Genomic DNA, 9,389 nt, shown 5'->3' with positions numbered 1-9,389 from the left:
AGCTTTTATTTTGGAAAGAGCCATTTCTCTGTAATAAACTCTCTTTTCCAAAGATGAGTGATTCCTCGATCAGATAGATATTTTTATTTTGTTGTTTCAGCAACATTAAATTTAAAAACTACTTTTGACTTAAATATATATTTATAATTTTAATAAATGACAAATTAAAAAGGCATGAACATTTTTTTGTATTGAAAAAATATCGAACCCTGACACCAAAGGATCTAACCGAACCGTGAATTTTGTGTATCGTTGCACCCCTAGTGAATAGGTAACCTAATGTATTTGCCACCCCTCTTAAGAAGTTACTTCAGTCTTTTGCTGCTGTTGTTGGTGCAGATGGCTAAATTTGATTGATGTTCCATTATGACTTCCTGAGTCATAATGAGTTTCAATATTTCAATAGTTTTTCAATATTTTTCACTTTCTTTGACAAATCTTCCATGATACCACTAAAGCAATTTTTGTTGCTTCATATCCGATCTCTTTGTGTTTCAGGGACGCTGTGCCTAGTCTTTGACAATGAAGTTCAACTTGTTCAGACGGCCACAGGCCATGACAGCGGCCGAGCCCACCAGTGCCCCCACCATGACCATGGCTCCCACCTCAGCTGCCATGTCCACCTCAGCACCAGAAACTTCTGGCTCGAACAATACAGAGATCAGCAAGAATGACATGTTTGAGGAGATCAAGAGCAAATTCTTGAATGAAATTGATAAAATCCCATGTAAGTAATGCTGCAGAGCTTTTTACATCATTCCAAGCATTACAAAACATTAACATTTGGCAAACACCAAAGTTCCATTCAAACTCAACTTTTCCTCGTTTATTTTGAAATCAACAGTGCCTCCGTGGGCTTTGATTGCCATTGCTGTAGTGGCAGCATTGCTAATCCTCACCTGCTGTTTCTGCATAATCAAAAAATGTTGCTGCAAGAAGAAGAAGAACAAGAAAGGAAAGAAGGGAAAGGATGGCTTCAACATGAAGAACATGCAGGGTGGTGAGGTATGATGCCTCGCGCTTCCTACATGCTAAAGAGTCAAGGTTACAAGATGCATTGGTGAAATTTTGTCGATTATGTCAACAATAATTTATTATTCAAGTTGTTATTATTTATTATGATAGTTATTGCCCAGATTTTAACAATGTTGCTAACTAAATCTGATCTTTTACCAGCAGCTTTTTTAGCCCAGGCTGTAGAGGACACAAGGAGAGCTCTCTTCCCCTCAATTTGTGTTGTTGTTGTTGTTGTTGTGGTTGTTTAAACGTGTGCTCCATTGTGCTCCATGGTGAAAAACGGCACACTTTATTGCAATGTGGCAAAGAATGAGCAGAGAATGTTTCGTCAACTTATAAAACAAAGCTTATCATATTAAAAGGTAATGGATGAAAGGATGAGGCCTGCAGAAACATCAGGAAGTTGTGAATCAAAGTGCTATAAAGTTAAGGATAAATTCTTAATTTGATGGGCTAAACAGCTTATATTACCATAGACTGCCCCTGTACAGTTAATTAAAGCAATCAACTGCTTGTGTCCACAATGTGAAATTATCGCCCTGAGCCTAAAACAAGCGTGTCATTTCTCATCATGATTGTGGTGGTGGTGGTGTTGATTGCCTCTCTTTTTGAAGTGTGTTTGGTGTCTTGTGAGTTGAATCTCTTCCTCTCTCTGCTCTCCTCCTTTTCCGCTTTGTGTCTTGTGTGTGCCTCGTGTTTCTTGACTGTGGTGGACCCCTGCTCTACGGTAGGTGGATAGCTCATGTCGATGCTCTCTGGCCCCCAGGGCGGAGGGGGGTTTCATGGAATGAAAGTTGTAGCTTCCTTTGCTATTTTTTCTTTCTTTCTTTTTTTAATTTCCTCCCCATTATTTTGTAGTTTTTTGGTATGATAGCTTGAGAATGTAACAATGGAAAGCTATGATGTGCTCCATAAACCCCAGAGAGGAGAGTCTAACCATCTAACACATTGTTCTCGGGACAATGTTACTGTAAATCACACCAATATGGAAAGTATTGGATTAAAATATGATATCCAAGACTGTTAACACTATTAATCTGTGCATGTGATAAAGGGCATGGCTGGTTGTTTGGGAGACATGGAAACGGTGATGATAAAACTGCATGGTGAGCCAAAGATTTGCAAATCTCTTCGTTTTATGGTAATACTCAAGGAGGAGGTAGGATGTGACGACACTGGATGACCCAAAGAAAAGATTACAAAGTCAAGATCACCTAAGTTACTTAATAAGAAAAATCATATTGAAGCAGTAAGGCTCTAACAAAATTCAAATAGCTGGCTGTGCCCTTTAATCCTGATTTAGTTTTGTAATAATGGTGAGGTGAAAGGAGAAACATTTATTTTGCCACATTAATTTAAAGAGATGCAGGTTAACAAATTTGAAGTCTTAAAAATAAATCCTATAAAATAAGATACATCCCCTTGCCCTGAATATTATGTCATATTTTTTATTGATTAATATGCATTTGTTCCTGCTGTTGTAAGCTAGTTCCTTAGGGGTCTATCCAAACCTATATCTCCTCGCTCATTTGTTAAGATCTAATGCCTTTAACAACAAGAAATTATTCTTATTTTCAGTTTCACTATTAGGACGTGGCATTTATTACCCTTCTTAGTGGAACTAGCATGCAATGCCTCCACTGATTCTGGCTGTCACTGTACTGCTGAAGCATGTCAGATTTAAGGACTTGCCCACTGATCCACAAACACTGAGACAATCATTTCTACAGTTTCTTAAAAAAAGTAGAGATACCGATTACAGGCAGCTATGTCCTTTTAAATGATAAATTCCTGGTTTTTATCATCAGGTGCTGTGCAGGTAAGCAGTAACCAAAACATGTATCTCCCACATAAAAACTCCTGGAGCTCCAGTGTCTGTGGCATGCTGGCTGTTATGGGGAACCCTGTATCCTGACTTTTTGTACTCTTACCTTTAACATAGCTTTTTGTTTTGTTACCTTTACACTGCAGACACATCAGGATGACGATGATGATGAGGGAGAGACTGGACTGACAGAGGAAGAGAAAGAGGAAGAGGAGAAAGAGCAGGAGAAACTGGGGAAGCTGCAATACTCTATAGATTATGACTTTGAGAATACAAAGGTCTGTGGTTATCACATTTTGTGAACTACAAAAAAAAAGCTCTAGAAATAATTAACAATTTTGGAGGGAGTTTTTCATGTTTTCTGCTATATTTAAATTACCCATTTGAAACGTTTTAGTGTTTAAAGACATGTTTAAATTAAAGAGTTAGATAACCCAATTCATGTCATCTTCAGTATGGAACTCGCTGTAGTAGCTTGGTTCTGTGCAAAGATAATAAAAAAATGTAAAGTTATAGTAATTAAATTAATGCTTTTTCTTGTTTATTTAACCCGAAGTGCAAAGAAAAAACAAGCTTTTTCTTTCATGGGTGTCATGAATGAAACATTTTCTTTACCTGGGAGATGCATAGTAGCAATAATACCACATAATGCCTCTGTGCTGAGCAGTGTTGGTCAAGTTACTTGAAAAAAGTAATCAGTAACTAATTACTGATTACTCCCCCAAAAAAGTAATCCCGTTACTTTACTGATTACTTATTTTCAAAAGTAATTAATTACTTAGTTACTTAGTTACTTAGTTACTTTTTAAAAACACGATTTACAACCTGAAGAGGTGATAAAGTGATAGATCTTTCAGCCCAATTCTACTTTTTCTACATAATCCATCATACAAAATGTAATCAAATGGAAAAGTCTCTTTTTTTTAACTTGTTTTATCAGTTTTAATCTTTTAACTTTATGCATCAAGCAAAACATTTTATTATATGCAACATTCTCTGACTTGAATAAATTAGTTTAACATTTAAACCTATTTTCTACACATTCCAGCACATAAAATAAAATATTTTTTGTGTTTTCACTCACTCTTTCAAACAGATGCAAGTAAAACACAGCAGAAAATAAATAAAGTCAAAGACTCAGCGGTCCTTTTGCTCTATTTTCACCTGTAAAGCAGGAGCAGGGTAGGCGGAGGGTTACCCTGGTGCAGGTGTGCTGCGGTCAGTTGAAGAATCCGCGCGAGTGTCTCTGTGAGTTTCCCATCACGTCGTAGCTACTCGGTGCTTGCTCGGAAGTTTAGGGGTTTTTTTCGCTGTAAAAAGAAGTTTTCTTCCCACGCACGATGGACGCTAATGTTTTTGTCACTTTTTATGGAATCAAACTCAAAGTAAGGTCAGTACTTCCACACTTTAAACGCTGCACGCTCATACTCTCTCCCGCACTCGATATATTATCCATTGTTGATCTGCACACAGCTGCTGTCACCAACGTCGCACTTGCTTACGTCACTGTCATGAGACATTCTCGCAAAAAAAATCACGGTTTTAGTAACGCAGTAACGCAGCGTTCCTACGGGAAAGTAACGGTAATCTAATTACTGATTTTGCAATAGTAATCCCTTACTTTACTCGTTACTTGAAAAAAGTAATCAGATTACAGTAACGCGTTACAAGTAACGCATTACTGCCCATCTCTGGTGCTGAGTAATCCAGCTCATAATAAGGGACTCTAAAGGTGCCAAAACACTAAAGCAAACATTTTAATTGAAATATAATACCTTAAGATTTCTCTAGTTCGTTACTTACATTAATCCAATTCCCAGAAAGCTGAAACTGTTCGTCTGGACAGTGTTTTTAGTGGGAGAAACATTTTTTCACTCATCCAGGTCACTTCTTCAGTCGCATTCCTCCCACCGCTACCCATGAGCGGTATCAACTTTCTGAGATTTCCTTACCTGGATCCATCAAGACATTAATCAAATATTTTTATTTATTTATTTTTTGTAATGTATTCTGAAATTTCACATTCAATTATGCAAATTAGGCATCATTGCCAGTTTTGAAAACTTTTCTGGAACAGATATCTGAACATTGGTAAGAGTGAGATCAATGAGACTCGGAATTCTTCTTTCATTCTTTTGACGTATTAAAGTTTTTACAAAGGGCTGTTTTTTTATTACTCCATAAATCAGAAATTACTGTCAGCAGCCAGAAAAAGAGTAATTTTCCATGACATTTTGAGGAATAGAGAGTTCCCTAATTCAGGCTTTGAATGTGAACAAACACCAAATATAAACTTCACAATTTTAATAGCAGCAAAACAGGACAGTTAAGTTGATGTTACTCAAGGTTACATTTACATACTATACAAAACCTGAACAGGAGTATGCAGAAGATGAACATTGTCAGTAAAACCACAGTTATTTTTAGGGCTGAAAAGACAAAAGAGGCTAAACCTTAAAAGAGTAACTTGTTATAGTGGCTTCAGGTAAATCAAAAGACATTTATCTAACCGTGGTACTTCCAGCAGCTTAACTGATTACTCGACAGCATATGAGCAAACCTTCATGTGCTCAATTAAAATGCCAATAATTCACTAGATATGAAACACAGTAGAGGGTGAAATGGCTGTACTTTTAATGTATCTGTAAAATATAGACAGCTAAAATCTGTATTTTCTAGCACACAGTGTAATACATTTTTTAGAAGTTACCACACTGTGACAATTGGATGACACTGAGGAAAAGCTTCTGACATCCAGTATGTCTCCAGTCAGCTGAGACGCTTGTGGTGATGGATTGCGAGGCTTATATAACCAGTCTGAGGCAGTGACCCTCAAAGAAAAGTTGCATTTTTGCCTGATAAAATTCTGTTTTCACTGCTCCTGTTGCTTACATACACCCTCATTTTCTCCACACAGCTGACAATTGGTATCCTCCAAGCTGCAGATCTCATGTCCATGGACTCAGGTGGAACCTCAGACCCTTATGTTAAAGTCCTGCTCTTCCCTGACAAGAAGAAGAAGTTTGACACCAAAGTGCACAAAAAAACACTGAACCCTGTCTTCAATGAGACATTTGTTTTCAAGGTGAGTCTTGTTCTTGCATGCAGCTGTAAAAAAAAAGAAACATAAATCTTATTTGAGCAAGTTGTTTTTTTTTTTTAAATATCACAAATCATTATCGCAGCTTTTTGTGTATGAAACTGACAGTATGTCAGGTTTGTCTGGCTCTGTGTGTGTACCCACTGGCCTATGCAGCCTACATGCTGCTCTTAGATGCTCCTAGCTAATAAGCCCCGCTGGGACTTTGCAAGTCTCTCTGGGTCAAGCTGCAGGCGATACCAGTCTGCAAAATGTTAAAACTGCAGCAGAAAAATATCTTATTGTACAGGCTGCCCTTTATTGCCATCTCCAAAGGCCTCCCATGAGAATTTCACTGTCAGATTTATTGTTTCTCCATCAAAATTTATTCCAGATATTTTCTTTCTTTTTAAAACAGAAGATGCTTTTTTTTAAATTTCATGTATGCCTATGCAGTTTGTAGTAGAGGTGTCCTCATCTTCATTTTCACATAGATTTCTGTGGATTGGGGTGTAATAACTTATTTTTCCTAATATGTTTGTTGTTTGCATTTGAGAAAATAACCGTGCATTTCATTTAGTGCTTTTAGGGCGTATTATTTGTCTGGTTTCTCAGATTATTTTCTCTGATAATTTATAATTTAACATTTTTAGTTCACTTAGTTTTTTCCATTTAGTTTTGATTATTGACTGTTTTCTGTATAGCAGCTGCTAAACACTATAAATTTGTAAGCAAGTATTTGTATCATTTAATGAGGGGGTTTTTCAGTGGGACTAACTCGCCCTTTTCAAGAATTCCAGAGGCAGTTTATGTGAAGTTTAATGACATTAAAAATAAACCTATTTATCCTGTGAGACAGATAAATACAATCTATAAGTGACATTGTGTTTCTTGGTCAGGTACCCTATGAGGAGCTTGGTGGAAAGACCTTGGTGATGTCTGTTTATGACTATGACCGATTTTCTAAACATGATGTCATTGGAGAGGTAAAGCTGCCCATGAACACCATTGACCTTGGACGGCCTATTGAGGAGTGGCGGGATCTCGAGAGTGCTGATCAAGAGGAGGTGCTTATTGAACTGATTCATTCTGTGCTCTTTAAATAATAGACCATTGAAATTCTAAACTTTCTGGGTGTCAACCCTAAGAAAAAGCCCCAAACCAATTATGAATTGATGCTACTATCAAGTATTGTCTGTCTAGACAGAGATCAATTATATCTTATTTTTCTGAGCCACAATGCTCCATTGTTGACCAAAAATCAATTAAGAACACATTCAGCTGCACCATTGCACCAGCTTACATGTTCCTTCATTATGATAAATGGTTCCACTATAGTTTGTTTCTCGTTAGTCTTTCATGCTGCTTCCATGAATACTTATTTGAGCACTAACTGTGTATCAATTCAGGTTTAAACACAGTTAAATGTAGTTCACCAAAAATTCTCCCTCTTTATTTATTTGCATTTAATTTTACTTGAAAACTACAGCAGGGCTGAGGGGCTTGATGTCGACTCGGTTGGAGGAGTCAGCAAGATGTTTATGGCACTGGTTGATCATCCTATCTTTAATATTCAGAAATAATTTAGCTCCTTGATTAGTTCGCATTTCTTAAAAGATGGAATTTCATAACAGTGCACAAACATTCAGACACATAGAAATCAAAAATTTTATTTATGTCAGTGGAACAACAAATTTCTCTCCTTGCTTTTCTACACCTGTGAACAATGATGCTGAGATAGTTTGCTTGAATAATTAAGGAAACTATCTCACTTTTTTAAATTTATCACAACTGATTACATACATAACCTGCTAGTATCTCTAGTCTTTTCCAGTGTCTTTTTCGAGGTTATCCCTGCCCCCAGTCATCAAAGTGGATTTTCAAAGTCTAAAAGCTCAGAGCGATCATAAATCCAGATAGAGGGGTTTTATTCCAAATAATGTCACTGTTGCAGCAACAAAAACCCCTCAGTTTCAGTCTAAGAGTATAAATCTTGATAAATAAAAGCTATGTTTTGCACCCACCCATCACAGAAAATGCAATTTATGGACATCTGATGAGTATGTGTGCTTGTCATTTCTGTGTCTCTTACTGCTCAGCCTGAGAAACTTGGAGATATCTGCATCTCCCTTCGTTATGTCCCCACTGCTGGAAAACTCACTGTCTGCATCCTGGAGGCAAAGAATCTGAAGAAGATGGACGCCTGCGGTTTATCTGGTAGAAAAAAAACCACATAATACTCTTGTCCTTTGGCACATGCAAGAAAATTCAATTTGAAGAGAAAATTCAAAGAAAAACCATTTAAAATACAAACAAACAAACAAATTAAGAAACACTAAAGGTTGTGTCATTGACAGAATAAGTTTTTCTCTTTTGTTCATCATATTCATGTTTTTTCCAGATCCTTATGTAAAGATCCAGCTGCTCCAGGGTGGTAAGCGTCTGAAGAAAAAGAAGACTACAGTGAAGAAGAACACCCTAAACCCATATTACAATGAATCCTTCAGCTTTGAAATCCCCCTGGAACAGATGCAGGTACAGTACAAGTCATACAACACCTTTTGGACTTCACTGATATGTTATAATAGCTCATGAATGAATCTCCACTACAGTTTGAATGATGAAATGCCCAGAAAACAGATAATTGATTACATTTTCTCTTGCTGCCTTCTCAGAAAATCTTGGTGGCAGTCACAGTGTTTGATTATGACAAGATAGGTAAGAATGATGCCATTGGAAAAATCTTCGTGGGCAGTAAGGCTACTGGCTTAGGTCTGAAGCACTGGTCTGACATGCTGGCTAATCCACGCCGTCCCATTGCCCAGTGGCACCCATTGCAGCCAGAGGAGGAAATTGATGGCCAGCTGGCATCCTTGAATGCAAAGAAGTAACACATCTCACCAACCAGCTAATGCACTAACTCAGAAATCCAATCTTCATCCCTACTTTGCATGAATTTCATGACTTCACACATGACTATTTGTCAAAAGTCCTGCTCAAAAAAAATATATTAAAAAAAAGACATTGTAGAATATCTGAAACTCTTTTTGAGCATCACATTTCCCACATTAATGTATGCTGAGAAGAATGGTGTTGAGTTACCGGGTGACTGGTTAATGAATGATCGACTTTTAGTCTTTCCTTCATTTGAAGAATCTCATTCTTAGGGTGCTGACACTGAATGGAATTATTGGTGAAGACAATGCTGGATATATATATAAAAAAAAGGCTTTAGTTTAGTTTATAGAGCATGCTTTACTTACCTCCCCACTGCTCTGCGTGCATCACGCCCAGTATTGTGTCTTGCTAATAACTGTGCTTTAACTTGCAATAGAAAGTACTCTAATTTGGGGTTATTTCCTGCATAAAGTTTGTCTTAAGTCTATCAATGCGAAGAGATTCAAGTGCAGATGATTCAGGTTGAGATCAATGAATGCAACAATCAATTCTGAAATATGTATGACATTT

General features: G+C 37.1%; 1 protein-coding gene across 4 annotated transcripts; it reads left to right on the top strand.

The window, feature by feature from the left end:
• Positions 1-522: 522 nt before the first annotated feature.
• syt2b (synaptotagmin IIb) lies at positions 523-8,812 on the top strand. 4 transcript variants are annotated; one of them, XM_085354598.1, is made up of 9 exons: positions 523-727; positions 845-1,005; positions 2,989-3,120; positions 5,760-5,927; positions 5,985-5,987; positions 6,821-6,988; positions 8,021-8,138; positions 8,323-8,456; positions 8,597-8,812. In XM_085354598.1, the coding sequence occupies exons 1-9, from the start codon at positions 523-525 to the stop codon at positions 8,810-8,812; spliced, it is 1,305 nt and encodes a 434-aa protein (XP_085210724.1). The 4 variants fall into 4 exon arrangements, with proteins under 4 accessions (XP_085210724.1, XP_085210723.1, XP_085210727.1 ...); XM_085354597.1 differs by lacking the exon at positions 5,985-5,987 and adding an exon at positions 1,408-1,419 and having other exon boundaries at positions 2,998-3,120; XM_085354601.1 differs by lacking the exon at positions 5,985-5,987 and having other exon boundaries at positions 2,998-3,120.
• The last annotated feature ends 577 nt before the right edge of the window (positions 8,813-9,389 follow it).

This window comes from Diplotaxodon limnothrissa, linkage group LG5 (assembly GCF_057381915.1).
Source record: "Diplotaxodon limnothrissa isolate DT_005_m linkage group LG5, D_limnothrissa_male_GT1.1, whole genome shotgun sequence".
In the NCBI taxonomy this organism is placed as follows: Eukaryota; Metazoa; Chordata; class Actinopteri; order Cichliformes; family Cichlidae; genus Diplotaxodon; species Diplotaxodon limnothrissa.
Note: the sequence above shows the minus strand (reverse complement) of the source record. Positions and strands in the feature narration are given on the sequence as shown.